General features: G+C 40.9%; 2 protein-coding genes across 2 annotated transcripts; both read left to right on the top strand.

The window, feature by feature from the left end:
- Window positions 1–1,194: 1,194 nt before the first annotated feature.
- Window positions 1,195–22,341, top strand: CUNH6orf163 (chromosome unknown C6orf163 homolog). The gene is made up of 5 exons (XM_028108109.1): window positions 1,195–1,342; window positions 4,967–5,061; window positions 6,646–6,753; window positions 12,688–12,890; window positions 21,906–22,341. Exons 1-5 carry the CDS (start codon window positions 1,195–1,197, stop codon window positions 22,339–22,341), a joined length of 990 nt encoding a protein of 329 aa, XP_027963910.1.
- Window positions 15,116–16,316, top strand: LOC114213064 (delta(3,5)-Delta(2,4)-dienoyl-CoA isomerase, mitochondrial-like). Its single transcript, XM_088024285.1, has one exon. The coding sequence runs from the start codon at window positions 15,374–15,376 to the stop codon at window positions 16,118–16,120; it is 747 nt and encodes a 248-aa protein (XP_087880411.1). The 5' UTR covers window positions 15,116–15,373; the 3' UTR covers window positions 16,121–16,316.
- Window positions 22,342–23,347: the final 1,006 nt, after the last annotated feature.

Here is a 23,347-nt window from a genome sequence, read left to right as displayed (position 1 = left end):
TTCATGGGATGCAGGACTTTCCATTTTAAAACAAGGACAATAAATTACTTAACTATGTGATTTTAAAAACCAGGCTTATTAATTTTGAGTTCTGACTAAAGGAAAGTAATTTTTCCTTTAAGATACTGTGATGTTTCCTAGTTTTATTGCCATGACACTGAAACATCACATTTATAGATAACCTGAAAAAAATTAAGTTCTCTCCTTTTCTGGCCTAAAAGAAATCAATTCTTTAAATAAACCATTTAAAAGAAAGTGTGGAAAGGAGGGAAGGACGGAAGAAAGGGGAGAAAAGAAAAGAACAGAGAAAAAGTGTGGTTGGCTCAGTAATGATTCCCCTGTCCCACCCCACCCCCAAAGATGTTCAGATTCTAATTCCTAGAACCTGTGAATGTTACCTTATATGGCAGAAGGGAGTTTGCAGATATGATCAAGTTAGGGATTTTGAGATGAGCAAGTTATCCTTTATTATCCATATGGGCCTGATACAGTCACAGAGATACTTGTAAGAAGGAGGCTGAAGATCAGAGGAAGAAGCAATGTCACCACGCACACAGGGGTAGAAAAGGCTACGTGATGTGAGACTATGAGCCAGGGAATTTGGTGGCCTCTGGAGGATGAAAAAGGCAAGAAAAGACTCTCCCCTAAATCCTCCAGAAGGAACCACCCTGTTAACACCTTGATTTTAGCCTCCTAAGACTCATTTTGGATTTCTGACCTCCAGAATTGCAAGAGAATAAATTTGTGTTGTTTTAAATCACTAAATGTGTGGTAATTTGTTATAGCAGCAAAAGGAAACTCGTACAGAGGGTATCTGGGAAATGAATGGCTATAACATGCTCCTTTGGTTATTATTTCTAGTTGCTTTTATGAGCAAAGCTTGTCTTACCTAGCAACAGTTGCCAAGTAAATTAACAATTTAATGCTAGAGTCTGGAGGAGAGCCACTGCTTAAATCTTCCCAAATCCAGTGCCCATACTTTATATGGCAAGGCCTTTCAGTACCATTCTTTGCCATTAGGCACATAACCACTACCTAATGATGGCGAATCATTTTATTCTTACCAGCCTCTAACATTGTCCTAAAGCCTTGAACCTCTTCCAGCTTTCTTAAACTTCTAGCTTTTTCTTCAAACTTTTTTTTATCATAAGAGTAATTTAACTGCACATAGTAAAAGACATCTAAAATTTAATTATGATCAGAAATCCGAATTACACAAGCTTTGTTTGCTGTGCTGTTTGTAATAAAATAATTCCACCAGCCCCTTTTGGGAAAACCTTCAAACGGATCCATGAATACAAGCCATTTAAGACACGCTTTTACACTCACAAAGATATACTGGGTAAGTGAATGCTCGTTTCCTTTGTTCTAATATTTGATAGCATTATGTGTCATTCTTTCTGCTATATAGACTTTTATCAGCTCTTCTGATCAAAGTTGCTTGTCTTGCATGGGTGTCTGTTTGGCACCAGAAGAATATGGGTTGAAATCTAGCTTCTCCACTGACCAGTTGTGTGCCTTAGACAGTACACTTAGCCTCTCAATCTGTTTCCTTATAGGGATATTAGGGATCCTATACAAAATAGGGATGTTAATCCCTATTTGCAGGTTGGTTATGAGGCTTTAATGAAATATTTGTTGACACATAATAGTAAATGGGAGTTCTTTTTGCCCTTGCCCATACTTGGTCACCTTCCTTACACATAGGAGAGGAAATACCTCTAAGTAACACCTTAATAAGTGGGTGACAATATAACCTTTACTAGTAGCTGGTGACATAAATGTAGGTAACATGGAGATGACTTGAGACTATTTACTGACTAAGCAAATCAGATTGTCATCACAGGTTTACTTCTCTCCTTATTCCTATAAGAGTTTGCAGTCTAACTTTGAACCTTATAATGTATTCCTAAGGACTCTCAAAATACTTCTTTGATGCTCTGTTCCTGTAACCTGGTAAACTAGTGATTTGATTTCACTCCTGATCTTGGAAAATATGAGAAGCTAAAGAACGGAGAATGTCTTGAAAACATTACAGTATAGGGGAGATCAAATTGGAATCATCCTCTACAAATAATCAATACCAAAACTGATTTTAACTTTCAGTACATGTTTAGTATGACTTATTAATTACAATGTCTAAAGTGATTTGACTTCTTACGCCCAGGTCAGTGGATATCCATTCTTAGATGTGTGTTTATTGATTGATTCCTTATGCCTTCTGAGATATCTGAGTCCAAACATTAAGCGGAGAAATTAAATCTAGTTAGAAATTAATATTTTATATTCAGTGACCTGTATTTGTCATTGACTATTTTAAGTCGAAAGAGTCAAAATTCTTTGTTCTTTGTAAGTAAATTCAGGAGCATGTGCGAATGTATAAACGTTAAGTGAATATTGCATAGGGCAGTAGTCCTCAACGCTAGCAGTGTACACAGCTTTTATTTTTTGTAGTTTTTTGGGTTTTGGTTTTTTAAGTAGGCTCCACACCCAACATGGAACCCAACATGGGGCTTGAACTCACGACCCTGAAATCAAGACCTGAGCTGGGATCAAGAGTCAGACGCTCAACCGACTGAGCCACACAGGTGCCTCAGCACACATAGCTTTTAAAACATTTGTTTTTACTACAAATACCTAAATACAGAGTCATAGGACTTAATGTTAATTTAACACAGACCCACTAACTTAGAACCTTCAGAATCAGGCTTCAGCATGTATTGGTTTTTATTTTTTTATATTTGTTTCATATTCTAATAGCTTTTTATTTGAAAATTGTTTAAGACTCACAAGTTTTAAAAACAGAATAGAGTTCCCTTGTACTCCTCCAGTTTCTCTCATTGATATCTTACAAAATGCTAGTATATTGTCAAAACAAGGAAATTGGTATTGGAATAATACTGTTAACTCAGGTGCAGACCTTACATGCATTTTTTTTTCTTGGTGTATAGTTTTATAAAATTTATCACATGTGTAGGCTTATGTAACCATCTCCACAACCAGGACAGAGAACTGTTCTGTCACCACAAAGGAACTCCCTTGTGTTACCCCTTAACACACCCTACCCTGAACCCCTGGCAACCACTAATCTGTTCTCCATCACTATAATCTTATCCCTTTGAGAATGTTATATAAATAGAATCATATAGTATGTAACTCTTTGAAATTGGATTTTTTCATTCACTTTAGACATTATAATTAATAATGCCCTTGAGATCCAACCACATTCTTCTTTGTATTACTAGTCTTTCCCTGAGTATTTTTTTAAAGCTATGCAGGAATCCTGTTGTACAATCAGGGTTGAGAACAACTAATATCAAATAATGGAATTTAAGCATAAGAAAGAGTACTAGCAGCCCACAGTTGTATCACATTTTTATGAAGTTTAATACCTTGATGGTCCATGCTTAGTCCCCTTTCTTCCTAAATCTTTCATAATCGTATCTACAGTGTTGAGCCTATGTAGTATATGTCCATCTCTACTATAGTATTCACTGCCCTATGTGTTTAGAGTCACTAATAATCTAATAGCAAAGACTTTTAATACTATCAAACATGGATTTGCAGTTGCAGATGACAGAAACACAACTCAGACTATGCATAAAAGAGAATTCCTTGACCCTTTAACAGAGAAACCCAAGGGGATCTGGTACCAGGGCTTTCAATCTATCCACATCTGCTCTCAATGAGTTGGCCCAGTTGTTTACTACCAGCCAGGCTTACTCCAGCAGTTGGGAAAAGAGTAGAAGTGGTCGCAAACTGTTCTAAGTGGCTATTACCTCCAGCTTAGAAATCTCAGAGGAAAAAGGTATTTTCTCCTTACATCCTTATATAAATCCTAAAGAAAAGCCTGGCTGGCCAGGCTGGAGCATGTGCCCAACCCTGGGCCAACTATTATGGCCTGGAGGATGGTGACCATATGATGGGAGAAGCAGGTTGGCTGCTGAGATTTGCAGTCCCCAGTCCCCCCAGAACAACCTGAAGTGAGAGAAATGGGTCCTGTTAACCAGAGGGAGAGCAGAGATGTTGGCAGACACCTATGTCCACAATGGCTTCTCTGTACTTATTGCCAAGCTGGGCATTGGGAGAGAGACACCGCAATATAAGATAAGCTTTGTAATTTTCAGAAGTTGATCGTCAAGACCTAATCACTTGAAAAGTTAATAATTCAACAAATCTAAGATGTGAGAAATAAATGGAATGAAGAGTAAGTAGTATAAGAGTTTAGAGTGGGGAAAAGATGACTGTGCCACGAGCACTGAAAAGGCTCGTCGCCTGCACACAGGTCCTGAGCCATCTCTGACAGTCCGCTCTTGCAGGTGAAGATGGAGCTCAGCTGCAGATCTAGCTCTGTCCCTAACCATCTGGTACCGTGTAGCCCTCTAACCTCTTTAGGCTTTTATTTTCTTGTCCGAGTAGGGAGGCTATTATTATGGGAATATTATCATGTGGAAATTAAATTGAGGTCATTGACCGAGAAGTACTAAACAGGTACCCCCTTACTCCACAACTGAAGCAGCTAACCTATGAAGACTTACACATGAAGAAAAACATGCAACAGAGTGAAGAGAGCATTCTGCTACCCCTTCCCTGAAAGAGGTAATGCCAGCACCCAGATCAGGGCAGAGTGGGGAGCAGGATAATGTGCTAACATCGCTTGAATGTTCTCTCACGGTTCTGCTCTGGGACCGCAGCTCGAGCTCTTTTCTGCCACTTGACTTCCCCAGTTGCTTATTGTGTCTCCTGAGTGTGATGAAGGGAACAGACTGTCTCCAGACCCAACGATGCTGTGAGCTCCCTCCTCACTAATTAGGGAAAAACGTACCCCTTTCATCGGTATCTTTAAAGAAAAGATTGACATCTAAAAGGGTATATCTTTTAGAGAACATTAATAAGTAACTAGGTGATAGTGAAAAGGAAAAAACAGTCTGTGGATTCTTGTGATTGTTTTTTCTCAAATACACAGATATTGGGGCAGATATTCTGAATAAAGAAGAGCAATTTCAAGAGGCAGTACTCAAAGAATGTATTGCAAAAGCAGAAGCTGACGTGTGGGTTCAGGTAAAAGAAGTTGGATATCAACCCAAATGTATCTTTACAGTTCTTTCACTTTTTGGATTTGTCCAAAACAATAGGCAGAACTGACTTTGAATCCTGGCTATCTGTGGGACCTTGGGCAAATTCTTCAACTCTGCAGTCTCAGCTTCTTCAAATGTAAAAGAGGAACGATAAGATTCTATAGGATTGTTGAAAGAGTTGAAATAATGTGTCTGGCACACAGGAGGTCTTTAGTGAGAAGCAGACACCATTAGGGGTTTCATTCCTTCTAAATTGCCCCTCTGTGTGGATGACTCCTGCTCTCTTTAATCTCATTGGATTAAAACAAAAAAAAAAGACATCCTTGTTAATAATTGTTTATTATTACTTACTATTTCATATGTAGACCATCCATTTGTGTGGTGTTGTAACACCCCTGACCAAGTGCCTGTTTTTGCCAAATCCTGTATTATGGCCTGCTCTCCTTTCTCTCCAAGGTCCTTGTTTACCTTGTCCCTATGACTGCTGAGGGTCGTAGGGGCAATTTGAGTGTGTTGGGACTCACAGTCAGTTCCCAGACACTTAACTGAAGCAAAATCTCAATCCTCCAACCCCTCCTCCTTCCAGTCATAGATAGAATAACGTAAACAACTTCCCAAAGAGAATGAATGCTCCATGAGAGCAGGACAAGACACAGTGCTTGGAACATTATTTCTCAGTGTCTTTTATAATATAGACATCATAGCAAAGAGTGTTAGAATTGTCCAGCATCTGTGCCCGCACAAGTTTGGTATTAGAGTACTTTGAAAGTGCAAAATGCTCCAAGTGCAAAGGGTAATATGAACAAAAGTCTTAGTAGTCATCTCTCTTTATCAATAATGGTAAAATTCAAATCAATTGCAAACTATTAATTATACACCCTAATACAAAGCAATGCTTTTATGAGTAATCTACAATTTGCGTGTCAGCACATCTAATGATCTGAGCATTCTCTTCAAATAAAATAATAAAACCTCTTTCTGAACGCTTGATTCAGGAGGTCAGCCATGGTGCTAAGCCGCGTTTCTCAGCAAGGTCTAGCTTTGTGCATCTTTCCACTTCTCTGTATTTTCCAGATTTTCTGCAATGAGCACACATTACTTTGATAAGCAAGCAAGAAATAAAGTGCCAAAGAAAAGACAACCCAGGGGTGCCTGGGTGGCTCAGACGGTTAAGCGTCTGCCTTCAGCTCAGGTCATGATCTCAGGGCCCTGGGATCGAGCCCCGCATCGGGCTCCCTGCTCAGTGGGAAGCCTGCTTCTCCCTGTGCTCTCTCTCTGTCAAAAATAAATAAAGTTAAAAAAAAAAAGAAAAGACAACCCAGCAACTTATAGTAAAACTCTCTTTAGCATTTCACAAAACAGTGATGTTAGCCGTCAGTTGGAATGTGTTAGGGCATCTCTGGCTGAGGCAGCCAGTTGGCTGTGGGAGATTTGAGATGGGAACAGAGTAAGTAATTAGGGAACCCATGGTGGTTGCTAATTTTCAGTAAGCATGAAAATTTTCTGTTAATATAAGTTTATACATTAATATATAAGTATTAATAAGTATGGGCTGTTTCTTTCAAAGGCTGATGAACGTCAAAAACAAGCAATTGAGAAAGCACTTGAAGAAGCAAATGACCAACACAAAATTAATATTCAGATTCTGGAAGAGGCACACCAAAAAGATTTACAGGTTTTTATAATGACTTGTTTGTTGTCTTTTTAAGGGTACATAGGTTAATAAAAAGCTCTGGCAAAGGAATAAGAGAAAACAAAATATGTAAAACCTCAATGGGTATTTCATGGAGGTTGGTTTGGAGACCCAGGATTTTCACAGAAGAGATGCTGAACTCACAGATGAGAGGCAGCAGTGATGGATGGGTGTGGGAGAATCCCATGGTCTCTGATGTGATGAATCCAAACCTTTATGGGGTTTCAAGGCCCAAAGGAGCCACCCCGTCTGCTTTACCCCCATGTCTCTTGCCCCAGCCCTTCTCTCTCACCGCTGTTTTTTGGGTCCTCAAACCTGAAGGCACCACCTCCTTCCCACCTCAGGGTCTTTGCCAGAATGTTCTTCCCCCACTTCAAGGGTTTTAGCTCAAACATCACTACTCAAGGGAAGCTTTACCTGATCAGCTCTGCCCTGCCACCGTGCACTGTCCTTGACGCCCTGTCGCCTTTTATAGCGGTCCTCACCCATCAGCATTGCAGTTAAATAGACTGCGTGATTACTTCTGCCTCGCACACGATAGTAGCCTCCAGTAGGGCATGTCTCTCTCATTCCCACTCTAGCCCAGTGTCCAGCGCAGAGCCTTGACTTAGCAAGTGTTCAGGTTTGTGGCCGAACAAAGGAAGTAGGCTGTCTTCTTTTCCTTCTCCCAGGCTCTCTTGATTGCCTCCTCTCCCCTCAATTTGCATTTACTGCAGTGCGTGGAGGGACTCTGAGCTGTTACGGAAGTACTTCCTGCAGCACCAGAGGTCATAAAATGAGGGGTCCTCTTTCTAACCCAGAACTTGTAGGTAGCTGGCCAACTTTCCAGGCAGAGGTGCAGGAATTCATTATTTAGTTCAGTACCTCAGTTACCAAGTCTGATCAAAGGAAAAGGATATAGAACTGTTTTCTCATGTCCGCCACGGGAGGGACAGGGCAAGACGTGGCGTAGCTGTGATGATTCATGGGCAGAGAGAGGCTGGAGGGAAGCTGGCAGAAGTCTGGCCCCAGATTCGGCCTAACTTAATAAGAACAGAACTAATAAACAGTTCAGTGACCACCGGCCCATTTATTCATTGTTTTGGTAATGAGCACCTACCATATATCAGGTGGATATTAGATGAGATTAAATGGACTGTCCTTGTCTTCAGGAAACTTGTTGGCAGGAAAGGGAGCTCTGCCCCAGGGTTCCCTTTAGGAAGGGTAGTGGGATCCTCCCTGTTTGGCTTCAGTGGCCATGGTCCCTGAGAAGTTGGCTGCAGGGGTTCACTGCCCATTCCCTATTTTAGTTCAAAACATGAAGAGCATTTATAGCACATCTACGTGGGCCTGCTGCACCACTGGCATCTGCCCGGTATGGCCATAAGTATTTAAATACTTCTCTATTAGTTGATAGATAACCACCTTTCAGTCACCCTGGCCACTCCCCCAGACTCCAAGACCTCCCCCCATCCAGCAGTGTAAAGGGGCAACCCTTTAAAGGCCCTGCCCCATTGCTGCAGCCAGAGGATACACATTTTGAACATCACTCCTGGTGTTGGGTTCTGAAAATACAAGGATGACCAAGCTGTGATGCCAGTTCCAAGGAGTTCACATTTGACTGTACTCCATATAGTCTTTGGGTGGAGTTGATACACTGAGTGCTGAAGTAGAAGTCCTAAGAAAATGTAAAGGGGAAAAGTTAGAAGGAGGTTGACCTTTCTGAAATATTTGTCTAGGGTTTGGGAATTCACATTTATACTACCATCTCAGGGACATATTTTTTAAAGATTGATTTTATTTATTTATTTATTTATTTATTTATTTATTTATTTATTTATTTATTTATGAGAGAGAGAGAGAGAATAAGTGCGGGGAGGGGCAGAGGGAGAAGGAGAAGCAGACTCCCCTCTGGGCAGGGAGCCTGACACGGGACTCAATCCCAGGACCCTGGGGTCATGACCTGAGCTGAAGGCAGACGCTTAACCAACTGAGCCACCTGGGCATACAGGGATATTATTAGTGTAATGAGGAGTGATTTGTCTAAGAGGGATGCATAGGATTATTTCAACATAGGATACCCAGACATACACATCATTATTGCTTCTCAAGTGGTGTCTGTGAACAACCTGCTTTAGAATCTACTCACCTGGGAGCTTAACATGCAGATTCCCAGACCCCACCTGACCTACACAGTCAGGGGCAAGGTTTTTAATCAGCAGCCCATCTGATTCTCACACGTATTACAGTTTGAGATTGCCAGTATGTAGAGCAGAAACCAAGCTATTCTAAAACCAAATACCATTAAATTCAGATATGTAGATCTCACCAGGTATTAATTACTATTTTATGATATTAAGAATTTGGCAAAAGTCTCAGATGCTTGCCGTTAAACAAAATTTCAAGATCTTATCCAATGGGCAGGTAGGTAGTATTTTGAAAAGATGTTTATATTAACTTTTTCAAATACAATAATATTGAAGAGCAAATGATAAAATGGAAGCTGAGGGAAAATTAGAGTAGAAAATATAATGAAGGCAGAAGTGAATTAAAAACTTAAAATTGTATATATGCATGCGTTCCTGTACAATTATCACTATTTGGGCCTTGAACTTTTTGACAGTCAGTGCAAAAAGGAAAATGCCATGAGTCACCATGTCCATAAGGCAAAAATAAATGAGATACTCAGAGAGGCCCAGATATTCCTACATGTGATAGCTGAGAGAAACTTCTCCTAAGGGAGACATTGTGTCATAAATGTCTGTCACACATCAATGCAGTAAATATGATGAATTTCATGAGGCTGTTTCTTATAATATCTCAATATATGAACTGATTTACTCAAAATGTATTTCAGTAAAAGTAATTTAACTGGGAGACTTTCCACTGAATAAGAACATTGCCAAAGAGTCAGTCATTGAATTATTTTTGTAACTTTAAATATATATTCCACATGCTTTGTGAGGCAGGAAAATGATTTTGCTTTTAATACATCATTGCATAAAAGAAGGACTTGGTTTAATTCTTTGAATCCCAGTTCAGAACCCAGCCAAAATAAAGGGCTGGGGTGTCATTTTTAAATTCTGTGATTCAAATAGAAATATTTTATGATACTACTTCATCTATCTAAAGCTCAATCATTCAGCAGTCTCAATTACTGAGAATATACTTGAAAACCCAGAAATAATTTAAAATATCCCTGAAGAATTTAAATAAAGGCCTCTGACTACAAGACAGAAACTCAGGCTTATTACTCACAGCAGAACCCTTCCATTCCCCACTCAAATGTTATTTACACTTACTTGACAGCCTGAACCCAACAGATGTGGCTGCTCAGTGTCACAAATCCAAAATAGATTAAATGCCAAAAACTAGAAATAACAAAAAGGAGCTTACAGACAGCATGAGAACAGAGGGTCCTCAGCACAATTGCATGTGAAGAATAAGAAAAATTTTAAAAATCAGATATCAGATCCCAAAAAGCAAAGTAGTTTTGGGTCATTTATAACAGAGACAAGTACCCTATAATAACTTGAACAATTACTAAGTGTAGTATATTTAGCTTAATACAATCATTCTGTTTTATCTACCAGCCTGGATCATCAAGAAAGGTTAAAGTATGTTCACTATACTCTTTTTTATGAAGTAAGATAAATGTTAAAGATGTTTAGAAATATTTCCATGCAAAATGTTTTATCGTCAAAAAGTTCTAGTCCTCTCAGAGGCAAAGCCTTCTGCGTATGGAAAACCTAGCTGGCCTTTCTAAACAGCCAGTGTTTTCCTTAACATTTCTTGCTAAATACGTGAACTGAGGCCACTCTGGAGAGATTCCTAAAGTTGCTTTTGTTGTTTTATTCCTTTTTTAAAATTGTCACCCTTGGAGTAGCCAAAGTGAGAAGTCGAAAACTTTCCTTCTCTTGAAAAAACTGAAGTCTAACAAATATTTTAATTGTTAAAATACTTTTTTTCTAAAAAGCTAAAGTGGTTTCAGCTTCTATTGAGACATAGAGTTCAAAAGAAAGAGAAAGCAAGCAGACATGTTCACTGTGATTAGAGGATTGTACAGCATTTCTGGAATGAAAATAAATTGATGAATCTCTTGAAAGACCCTAGCATCACAGCCAGCAATGAAGCAAGAAACTGGCATTGAGAATCCTGTTTCTGTTCCTAGTTCTTCCACTGACTCACTATGTGAAATAACTTATTTCTTTATGCTCTCTTGTTATCCCTAAAATAGAGATAAAAATTTACTTTTAAATGAAAGTTTTGAAACTCTAGGCAGAATTCATTGTTCCTCCTTTCTTGCATTTCTACTAAAACACTCATTGCACGACTAAGTTGCTGGTTTCTTGAGGAGGAGGATCCCAGCCTTCTTGTGTTTGTATTATGTGAGCCTAGCACAGTGCCTGGCACATGGCAGTCTGTAGGCATTTCCAAAATGGTTACAGGGTTTTCCTTGAGAATCTGTTTTTCTTGAGTCTTGCTTTGACTAGTGCTTCCTCCCTTTACTTGGCCAAAGGCATCTACAGGTCCTTCTACCCTGGAGTAATGGAGCACTTGTTCCTGTCCTCTTGGTGAAGGAGAAAGGGCCCCTCAATGCTAATGAGCTGGAATGCTCAGATGGCAAGAGGACAGACAGACAAGCTTCTGTGACTACAATAATGGGCAACTGTTAGCTGTCTGAGCTTCAGGTTCCCTCCTACCCAGGAGACACTTAGGAGTCATAGTCATTATTTCTGTCATTTTCCAGGATTGACTTCCTAAAGGAGAATCATATTATGTATTTCTAATTATGTATAAAGATAACATGACACTATAGAACATTTGGACAATCAAGGAAAAAAAGACCTATTTTCCCTTTTTGCATATTAGGGAATATTCCAATATTACTTATATAAATATTTATGCTCTGTGGTTTGCAACATTTCTGGTATTAGCATTGTATAAATGAAAGTTTTCCATATTATACACAGTCTTCTTTTTATTTATTTTTTTGAGAGAGAGAGAAAGCTGGAGGGAGAGAGAGAGTTTTAAGCAGGCTCCATGCCCAACGTGGAGCCCAAGGCGGGGCTCTATCTCACGACCCTGAGATCATGACCTGAGCTGAAATCAAGAGTCGGATACTTAACCAGCTAAGCCACCCAGACGCCCCCCATACTCTTCTTTTAAATCATCAGTGTTCAAAAATGCACATTCCATTGGGTTAAATTCGAATAACCTTTTGGGCGCCTGGGTGGCTCAGTTGGTTAAGCAACTGCCTTCGGCTCAGGTCATGATCGTGGAGTCCTGGGATCGAGTCCCACATCGGACTCCCTGCTCAGCAGGGAGTCTGCTTCTCCCTCTGACCCTCTTCCCTCTTGTGCTCTCTATCTCTCATTCTCTCTCTCTCAAATAAATAAATAAAATCTTTAAAAAAAATAAAAAATAAATAAAAATAAATAAATTTGAATAACCTTTTAATATGCATTTTTATGAGACTGAGACTGACTCAGGACCTTCTAGTGTACATTTTTTTAATTAATTATTTATTTATTTATTTATTTGACAGAGAGAAACATAGTGAGAGAAGAAACACAGACAGGGGGAGCGGGAGAGGGAGAAGCAGGCTTCCCGCCAAGCAGGGAGCCCTACGTGGGGCTCCATCCCAGGATCGAGGGATCATGACCTGAGCCGAAGGCAGATGCTTAACGACTGAGCCACCCAGGCGCCCCAAGTGTACATTTTTAAACACCAAAGCTATAAGGGCACCTGGGTAGCTCAGTCAGTTAAGCATCTGACCCTTGATCTCAGGGTTATAAGTTCAAGCACTGGGTTGGGCTCCACACTTAAAAAAGAAAAAGAAAAATATATATATTTTTTAAATAAAAATAAATAAATAAATAAATAAATAAATAAATAAAAGCTATAACATCTAAACCTATTTAACTGTTGCTTAAGGAAATGGCAGCCAAAAGCAAGATTGAGGTGCACCAAAACATGGAAGATGAACTACAGAGAGAACACTTGGCCGCAGAACAACGCATGGTACATAGAATCCAAAGGATTATGATGGAGTGCCACAGGGAGAAGGTCCAGGCTGTGGAGAAGGCCAGGGCTGAAGAGAGACAGATGGCCCAAGAAGCAATCCAGGCCCAGAAAAGGTATTCCAGAGAACACTTTTGCAAATCAGTATCTTACTCTGGCCAAATCAACTTGGAGCAAGGGATAAGGTTGAGGCACATAGGTGGATATTTCCCAGGTTCTGTGTTTTTATATTTTTATTATGAAATATTTCAAACATAGAGAACAATATGTAATATATTGTAGAATGTATGTGTATGTGTGTGTGTGTGTGTGGTTTAAAGAAAAAGACCATGAATATTCAAAGACCTACCACTCATCTGAAGAGATTGAAAATTGCTAACACTTCTGACGCTCCCATGACACTTCCTCAATCACATTTCCTTCCTCTCCCCACTCTCAAGAGATAACTACCATCCTAAGTAATGTGCTTTGCGTTCTGTATCTCCAGCTTTAAGAGGCTGAGGAGAGGAATCAGGAAATATTTCCCCATAAACACATAAAAGTCAATCTTCACATTCACTAGCTGATATCATATCACCAGCATGGATGTGTTACTTTTGGTCTTTTCCTTATTACACAAGTAATACATGCTGTAAATGAAATGGACACTTTGGAAATATATAGGGCAAAACTTGCTAAGTCCTGACTCACTGCTTCCCTGCCTTCCCTGTCTCCCAGAGACATTCATTTCTAAATAATGGGGCCCTTGTCCTTCCATGCCCTTTTGATGTCATTACAGCTTTATATTTGTACATGATCACAAATAATTTCTACACAAATCAGATCACTTTTTTTAAACAATACCAAAGTAACCATTTTTACGTAGGCAATGAACATTTGATGGAATTGGCCAATTTTTACAGGACAGCAGTCAGGATCCCTAGTGATTATTGGAACCAAGAGAAAACCAGTTTCCAGCTATTAAGTGACCTGCGTGACCTAAGATCATGCAGCTTCAGCAGCAGAACCAAGACTGAAACCTCTGTGTTTGGCCTTCTAGTCTAGGACTTGTCTCTTTTGCTTTGCTCTTTGACTTAAGGAACAAATCTGTTTGTGATTAATGGGTAAAATCTTCTTTGTTAGAACTATTTAGAACAGGACCAAGGGTCAAATCCTGTACGATGTTTATTTTGCAGATAAATAAGAGTGAGGGCTGCAGCTGTGACTGTTTGTTTCAGTGGTACCTTCCTTCAGGCACAGGCTATAAATCATTGTTGAGATGGAAAAGGGAGGTGAAAGAGAATTCTGGGAGAAAGTTAGAGAAGGTGGTAATGCCCAAATGAGTTGTAGTCCAATGCAGTGAAAGGTGGTACCCCTCTCCCTTCTCCCCGCCCTCCATCTGCAGGAACTCTGCCTCATCTGTAGGAGCTTCTGGGTCTACTCCTCACACACTTACAGTGTCTGCTCTTTCCCTCACTCTGCTGCTTTCACCATCCCCACACTCCACCACTGGCCCTTCCCTCTGTGAGGGTTGAATAGAAGATTTTCAATGGCTGCCTTTTATTAAATGAATTGACTAAAATTAGGGAACTGCTATGTCTGTTGTTTAAGGATATCCAACTAGAACGTCCATTTTGTCCATTGATGTATTCCAAATGCCTGGAAGAGAGCCTGGCACATGGTATGCATGCATTAAATATTTATTAAACAAAGGTTCGAATTTGTTCCAATTAGCTGAACCCACTCTGCCGCACATCAGGTCTTATTTCTAGACATTGCTGGATTCCAGTGTTCTTTTTTTTTTTAAACAAATGTCTAGTACTTTTCTAGGTGGAAATTTACTTATTTTTTATTTTTTTAAGATTTTGTTTATTTGACAGAGACACAGCGAGAGAGGGAACACAGCAGGGGGAGAGGGAGAGGGAGAAGCAGGCTTCCCGCAGAGCAGGGAGCCGGATGCGGGGCTCGATCCCAGGACCCCGGGATCATGACCTGAGCCGAAGGCAGACGCTTGACGACTGAGCCACCCAGGCGCCCCTCCAGTGTTCTTTAGAGCATTTGCAGAAATGAATATATGGAGAAGGACCACTCTTTAGAATTTGACTGTAGATCTTTTATTTGACTATAAACTTCCACTGAGGAATTAAGGATTCAGAACATTTACATGTTATGACAAATATGCCAAATTCACAGAAAACATTTTGTGGACTGGCGTGATTAGATTCTAAATAGATTATCTAGGAAACACTGTACTCTTTCTGGAAGGAAAGAAGGAAGGGAGGGAAGGAGGGAAGGAGAGGCGGGAGAGGGAGGGAAGAGAGCAAGCAGGCAAGTTTTGCTTAGAAAGGTTCTAGGGAGTCCTCCTACCTACTAGTTTGCGATGGCGGCAACATTGGCGGCTTCTCGCAGTCTCCGGAACCTGCTGATACGGCGAGTGATGGCTCCCACGCCCCAGGGTCTCAGCCTTAGCCTTTGCCCCATGAGCTCCACTGCTCAAGATGAGGCTTCCACAGCAGCCCCCAGAGAAACGCCAGACCATAGCTATGAGTCCCTTCAGGTGACAGTTGCTCAGAAACACATCCTGCATGTGCAGCTAAACTAGCCTGAGAAGAGGAATGCCATGAACAGAGCCTTCTGGAGAGAGATGGTGGAGTGCTTCAACAAGATAGCACAAGACCCTGACTGTCGGGCTGTGGTGATCTCTGGTGCAGGAAAACTGTTCACTGCAGGTATTGACCTTACGGACATCGCTTCAGAAATCCTTCAGCCCCATGGAGATGATGTGGCCAGCATCAGCTGGTACCTCCGTAGGCTCATCAGCAGATACCAAGAGACCTTCAGCATCATCGAGAAGTGTCCGAAGCCGGTGATCGCCGCCGTCCATGGGGCCTGCGTTGGTGCGGGCGTGGACCTCATCACTGCTTGTGACATCCGGTACTGTGCCCAGGATGCTTTATTCCAGGTGCAGGAGGTGGACGTAGGTTTGGTGGCTGATGTGGGAACGCTGCAGCGACTGCCCAAAGTTATCGGAAACCAGAGCCTGGTGAACGAGCTGGCCTTCACTTCCCGCAAAATGATGGCTGATGAGGCCCTGGGCAGTGGGCTGGTCAGCCGGGTGTTCCCAGACAAGGTGGGCATGCTTGATGCAGCCTTCACCCTGGCGGCCGAGATTTCCACCAAGAGCCCCGTGGCAGTGCAGAGCACCAAGATCAACCTGGTTTACTCCCGCAACCATTTGGTGGCTGAGGGCCTCAACTACATGGCCACCTGGAACATGAGCATGCTGCAAACCCAGGACATCGTGAAGTCTGTCCAGGCTGCCATGGACAAGCAGGAACTGAAGAACATCACCTTCTCCAAGCTCTGAGAGCTGCTGAGGCCCAGGGCCTGGCCTTGCCCCACCTCATGCCCATTTCCTCATCCATAGAGAAGGAGAATTAGTAAAGATGGTCGCCTGGTGCTTTCTCCCTTGGTCTCCCCCGTTTCTAACCTTATAACCCTGATTTCCTCATGCTCAGGGCCTTATCTTCACCCGAACAATAAAGCAACTTAATGCAAAAAAAAAAAAAAAAAAAAGGTTCTAGGTGTTTTCTAGCCCAAGACAAAGGCATGAATGAAGTGACTGCTCAGGAATTTTTGTGTTCATGTCTATAATTGCTAATGATAGCTACGCTTTATTTAACATGCAGCACATGCAAGGCCCTTTGTGTGCTTCTCACTGAATTTTCATATCCCTTCCTGAGGGATTCCATCATCCTCCATATCTTCAGATGAAGTTCCCTGAGTCTTAAGAGAGACATTGAGCAACCTGCCAAAGGTCACAGAGAAGAGGTGACAGGGCCCCATGTGAACCCTGGTCTATACCATACCAAAGTTTATGACCTTCCATTACACTATCCTGCTCATTTCACCAACGCCTTCTATGGATGTGGTCCTGAGTTCTGCTGCAAGGAAATAAGGTTGTTTCCTCAACATGTGTAGTAACTAAAGCATGGCTGCCTCATAGACCAAGGCTAGATGGACAGGTACAAAGAACACTAAGTGCTGGGAAAGTCCTGAAAAGATCAAGCAACAAGTGTGTGGGCTATGTGGTGAGCTGGGTTTGTTGGAGGCAGTGAGTCTTGGCTTGGGCCTTGGAGAGAAGGAAGGAGGTCCTATTTGTGAAAGACTGGAAAGAGTGAGAACAGCATGAACAAACATGTAGAGGGGAAGGTGGATAGTGTAATGAGGCAGAACCAAGGGAAGGTCAAGAATATGAATGGTCCTGAGATATAGATGCACCACTAAGGGGTGGCCTCTGGAGATGTCCCCCTACCAAATCTATACAATGCCTGTCACCTCAGTTTGGGGTATCACTAACCCTCCTGCAAGACTGGGGTGCAGTAAGTTCTCCGTTTCTTAGGTGGAAAGTCAGAATATATTTTCCTTCAAACACAGTGGTTATAACCAATTAAAATAGTGCTACCGGGGTGCCTGGGTGTCTCAGTCGGTTAAGCTTCTGCCTTCAGCTCAGGTCATTATCCCAGAGTCCTGGGATCAAGCCCCGCATCGGGCTCCCTGCTCGGTGGGGAGTCTGCTTCTACCTCTCCCTCTGCCTGCCACTCCTCCTGCTTGTGCTCGCGCTCTCTCTCTCTGTCAAATAAATGAATAAAATCTTAAAAAAAATAAAATAGTGCTAACAGTGCTATAGTTCAAGTGAAAAATGGATTAATAGTTTACTGTGGGCTTATCAGGCAAATGCTTAATATCACTCTAAATACTTAATGTACAAATGAATTTTGGGAACAAATTCTTTTATAATTTAGGAATTGAAGAAATGGAGAAATGAAGTATTGGTTCTTACTGTCTTAAGAACCAAGACTTTTACTGATGGACATAGAAAGGAGATTAAGAAGTATGCTCTTAGCAACATTTATGGGGAAAATGAAAACTTCACTTAATAGGTAGAAGGGAAGGAACAGCCAGATATTATTCTTTAAACCTGTGAGCAGTGTATCTTGAATCATTTCAGTAACCTCCCAAACACAGCGAGAGAGAGAGAGAGAGAGAGAGAGCTAAGAGAGTCCCTCAAGAGCAAAGCACAAATCAGTTGCTGGTATGGTTTTCCATGCTTTATTTTTTTCCTCAAGGCCTAATGAGGTTGAATTATTATATATTAGATTCTATTTTTATTTACTAATCTATTTTTCTTCTCTGAGCACCCATTTTATTAAAATAGCAGACTGAATTCAATGGATATATATGGACACACACTAAAATTATTCAAAAAAGTTCAATTTGTGGCCAGCACTGCACATATAAATATGGTGTGTAATTTTGAAATCCCAAGATTAGAGCCTCATAAAGTGAGAGATGGCAGATAGATCTCACCACTTACAGAAGGAAGCATAAACGTTCGCATCATGTCAGAAGGGGCATTGGAGGCCATTGAACCTGCTGTTCCTTCTGTTGGATGCCCGCCGAGCATTGGTGAGCCTCCTGAGTGCTTCTGTTCCAGGAATTTTACAGCTGGTTGAAGTGGTTGGTTAAAATGCTGAATGCCTCTACTTGTCATGTGCTTCCTAATGTGGATCCAGAATGTGTTGGGTCTCGTCCTCACATCCACACTTGGCTTCCAGTTCTGCCTCCCCCGACCCCGATGCATGGTGATCCTCCAGATATTTGAGAAGAGAGGAAGACTCTCGGAGGAGAAAAGAAAAAAAAAAAAGTACTAAATAGTTCCTTTAGTCCTTCCTCATATGATATGATTTCTAGGCCCTCTTTTGAGGAAAAAAAATTGTGGGTAATTTGTATAAATCAAAAAATATTTTAGAGATACCACAAGAAGTGACTGTTTTTTATGATGAATATTTTGCTTATGCTAAGAATCCTTTTTTGTTGTTGTTGTTTTTAAATTTTTTAATTTATTTATTAGAGAGAGAGAGAATGAGAGATAGAAAGCACGAGAGGGAAGAGGGTCAGAGGGAGAAGCAGACTCCCTGCTGAGCAGGGAGCCCGATGTGGGACTTGATCCCAGGACTCCGGGATCATGACCTGAGCCGAAGGCAGTCGCTTAACCAACTGAGCCACCCAGGTGCCCGCTAAGAATCCTTTTTAAGCATGAATTGTTTCAGGCTGATAATGCTGTAATTAAGCTGTTTTTAAATTAGTATTATTTGGCATAAAAAATGTATTGGAGAGAACTACATCTATACTACCCATTCATTCACCCATTTATTGGTTACCTGTTGTACACACACCAGGCACCATGCCAGACAAGGGAGATAGAAAGCTGAATGGGTACTCCAGACCAGTTTTCCATGCCCTGCACCCACTTTTCTCCTGGCTTCAATTCCATGATTTCTAGGAAATTATCAGAATAAAGATCAGAGATACTCTGACCTTAAACCAAAAGGAGTGAATCCCACAGGATCAAAAATTTGGCTCTAATGCCGGCTGGGAGGAGTTGGAAGGGACATCCCAAAAAGTAACAGATCCCTTTAGTGAGAACAGACCTTGAGAGCAAGGTGTTTTAAGGGCCGGGGCGGCGGTAGGGGGGTACTGTTGTAGAGGGTGGAAGCTGGAGTCATCTAAGATGCACCTTATTTGAGCAGTTTTACCTAGGACCAGCTCTGGTGGAGTCTTCTAGTTGGCCCCACAGATCAACACATCCTCTGTGTGGGCCTGGAGAAAGCCAGGCGAAGCCAGCAGGAAGCTCACACCTGCATGGGACAGAGCTGTGATTCCCGAGAAGGAGCACCACTTCCCCTGTGGAGACTTTTGAGGCAGACTCAAGGAAGCTTCCTTTCAGTTCCTTCTAATCAAAGCACCAGTGTCCCTGGTTGCCACCTTTACAGACTCTCCAATATCCTGAAGATTCTATAACACATCAGACTAAATCCTCAGGGTGTGTAGAGGCTCACTCCCGGCTCTACCCACAGTGTGATTTCTACTGATAGTACCTCCATTCTCCTGTGACCCAGGCTGAGAATCGAGAAGTTAGTCTTGATTCCTCTTCTTTCTGCCTCCCCTTTATCCTAGCCAACACAAATTCTGGCACTTATGGCTTTGTAATATTTCTTGGACTTATCCTTTTCTCTCCCTCTACCTACCCCTCTCTTTTTCATCATTAATTCAGACCCTAATCATTGCACACCCAGAATGTTGCAAAATAGTACCAATTCATATCTCTACTTCACCCCGTTACTTTTCAGTTTAACCGCTATTACCAGAATAACATTCTAAAACACAATTACTTTCATTGTGTTGTTCTCCCAATAAAAAATGTATAATGATCTCTCACGCTATTGCAGCAGGTAATGGTTAAGGGCAGGAACTTTCCCACTTGCTCAGTTGTGTCACTGAACAATAACTAAATCTCCCTAAGCCTCAATTTCCTCCCCTGTTACATGGGAATAATAAGAGCTAATAAATAAAAATTGTGCCATCTTCAGTTATTGTGAAAATTAAATGAGATGTAATGCATGTCAAATGCTTAGCACAGTCCCTGGGACACAGTAAGTACTCAGTTAAATGTTAACCCTTGTTATTAGTCATAGATGTAGCCTGATTGGTGGGAAAAGGAAGGAGAGAAATATTGCATAGCAGCCACAGAGGCTAAGGACAACTGATGTTTACCTCATGATTAGGGAAGTTCATCACATTTGAAAGTCAAGTTGAAAGAATCAGAGATAATGAGAGAATTGCATCTTGGAGGTTAGAAGTTAGGAGATAGGACAGGTGCTAAGTCTTGGGAAGATCGTAATAGACCCGGAGGCAGAGGGGGAGGATTTTCAGGAACAATCATAAGTATTTGAATCAACATTTATAAGTTATTTTATTCTCAAATCTTGGGGAGGTTTTATTCTCAAGACCTCTTGGGAGGTCTTGAAACTAGGTTAAGCAGAGATGTCCACCAAAAAAGTGCATTACAGTGGCTAAAAGCTTTTGACCTGGACTCAGACTGCCTGGGTTGCTCATTTTGCCACTTGTACTGATAAAGTGAAATAGGGCAAGTCACTTAACCTTTGTGAGTCTCAGTCTCTTCATCGGTAAAATAGGCAGAATCATAAACCCACCTCATGGACTCGTTTTGAGGAAACATTAAGCTAATATATACGTGGGATGCTCATCCACTTACTTGCCTGGGACATGGTAAGAATTCAAAACAGTTGGCTGCTATAAATTACATATAATTTCATACATTACAACCAGAGGTCTGTGAACTCATTCAGCAGTGGTTCTCCAAGTGTAGTCCAAGGAATGCTCAGTGTCCCTGAGACCCTTTCAGGGGGGCCCTGAGGTCAAAGCTATTTTAATAATACGAAGATATTATTTGCCTTTTCACTCTCATTATCTCATGAGTACAGAGTACTATTTTCCAGAGTTTTATGATGTGTGATGGCACGACAGATTGAAACAATATGAAAAAATCCATCTTTTTTTCTGTTAAGCCAGACAAATCAAGAGTTTTGCAAAAAATGTGAAAGTATACCACTTTTCTCACCAAAATTTTTTAATTTGGAAAACGTATTTTTCATAAAAGTTAATTACGTTTAATATTTCATAGATTTAATCATACCTTACATAAATGTATAAATATTTTTTTAATGTCTCACTTTTAATTCTAATACCGTCAGTGTCACTAGATGTCACCCATACAAACAAAAGTTGTTTGGGTTCCTTGGTCATTTTAAGAGTGAAAAGGGGTTTTGAGACCAAAAGGTTTGAGGTGGCTATCAGAGTATTGTTCAGATAAAACTGTGAGTACAATTTCCTCCCCTCTGGCTAAAGGGAAGTAGCTGGATTGATACACAGAAATACTTTCTCTAGGGGTTTAGAACTCTGACCCTATTTCTTCATTTTTAATCACATTGCATTCATATTTTTCTGGCCACAGAGGACTCAGGTCCCTAAAATTACCATCAGACACTAGGCTAGTAGGCCTCACCCTAGTCCCCATCAGGGAAGTCAGTGGGCAGTTTCCCTGCTTGAAAAATGTTTTTGGATTGTTAACAGCTACTGCAATCCAAAAGCTCATCTCTACCCACCTATCTCAGACTGATGGCTCATCTAAACAATGCAACAGTTTCTCATACATCTGAGGCAAAAGACAACATCTTTTTGTTTTTAGTGGCTAACCCATCTAACTTATAAATCCCTATCTTTTGTAGAAAAGCCATGGAGGAAATTTTGAATACTGGTATAACAGTTATGAAGGATCAGAGCAAGAGTGTGAACCAAATGATCAAAGAAAAAGAACATGAAATGAATGTGTACTATTGCATGGCTCAGAGGCAGAAGCAAGAAGAGGTCCAGGAAGTGCTTCGAGAAGCAGAGAAGACACATCAGGCCACGCTTGGAAATGTGATGGATAAACTGGTTAACACCGAGGGGGAGCTGCTGTCCATAGCGAAACAACTAGGCATTATGACAAATTGGAAAGATTTCCTGGAGGAGGAATTACAGGAAACAAGGGAAGCATTTCAAAAATACATCAATTATACGTTTCCTAAGCTTTCGCCAGGACATGCAGATTTTATTCTGCCAGAAAGAAAGAAAACACCTTCCAGTCTTGTTATTCAGGAGAAAGAAACAACTCTCGATTAGAAATCTTTGAGTGAAATTTCACTACAAATGTCAATGTTCCAAGACTAAATAAATCAACTCAAAAACCATTTATTGATCCCCAGTTATATACAGGGTACTGTTGGGCTGCAGGCATTTTGATGGAAAACAAAAATATTCAAAAAGCACATTCCAGGTACATTGGGTTCTAAGTCTGTTTGAGGAGAGAAAACAGTGAGAGGGAACAAAACTAAGTAGGAGGGGAAAAGGTTTCTTGGAAGAAGTTCAAACAAACTTCTGTACCTGGCTTTGTTCATGTCTACATCAGACATGTAATTATTTTAGTGTTTGTTGCAGTTACAAGTAAAGGGACATGTTTTTAGTATGTTCCCATTGTGGAGAGGTGTGCTAATTTCCAGTAAAGATTAATATTTGGTGAAGTGCAATAGCATTGTAGGAAAAAAGTAATTTCCTTCTAATTCAATAGGATAAAATTTAAATTCTGGGAATTCTATATAAAGTAATTCAGAGAGGACTCATTTATACTGGCCAGTTGTGAAAGAAAAAATATGCCTTTAGAGGGCAGTCTCCTGCTTCAGGGATTGGGAGTTTTGTGTTTATACTCCAGCCCAGGAGCGCCCTGAACCCACCTTCTTTGGGTTAAAATGCAGAAGACTGTTAAGTACCACAATGCTCAGCACCAACACATGTCAACATCTACTAAATTAAAATGAAAGAAAACCCAAGCCATAAAAACTTCAAAAATCTACCCACTCTAATGTAACATCCTTAAATTATTCATCACCACCTTGTGTTGGTGGCTTTAAAATAAAAACTTGGAAAGCACTTTTCAGTAAATTAAAAAGTACTGTTCTTGAGCAAGCCTTAGGTTGGTTTGTTTACATTGCCCATTCTTCGATTTCCTAATGGTAAAAGTAGCAATTTGTTTACAATTGCAAATGGACTACACTCTCCTCAGTATTTAGCTTCCTGATACTGCAGGATTGCAACAATCCCTGTTGATTGATTGCCTACCTGCTGGATGTAA

This window comes from Eumetopias jubatus, unplaced genomic scaffold, assembly GCF_037043125.1.
Source record: "Eumetopias jubatus isolate StellerSeaLion01/CBP00866 unplaced genomic scaffold, mEumJub1_p1.0 scaffold_6, whole genome shotgun sequence".
NCBI classification, from domain to species: Eukaryota; Metazoa; Chordata; class Mammalia; order Carnivora; family Otariidae; genus Eumetopias; species Eumetopias jubatus.
Note: the sequence above shows the minus strand (reverse complement) of the source record. Positions and strands in the feature narration are given on the sequence as shown.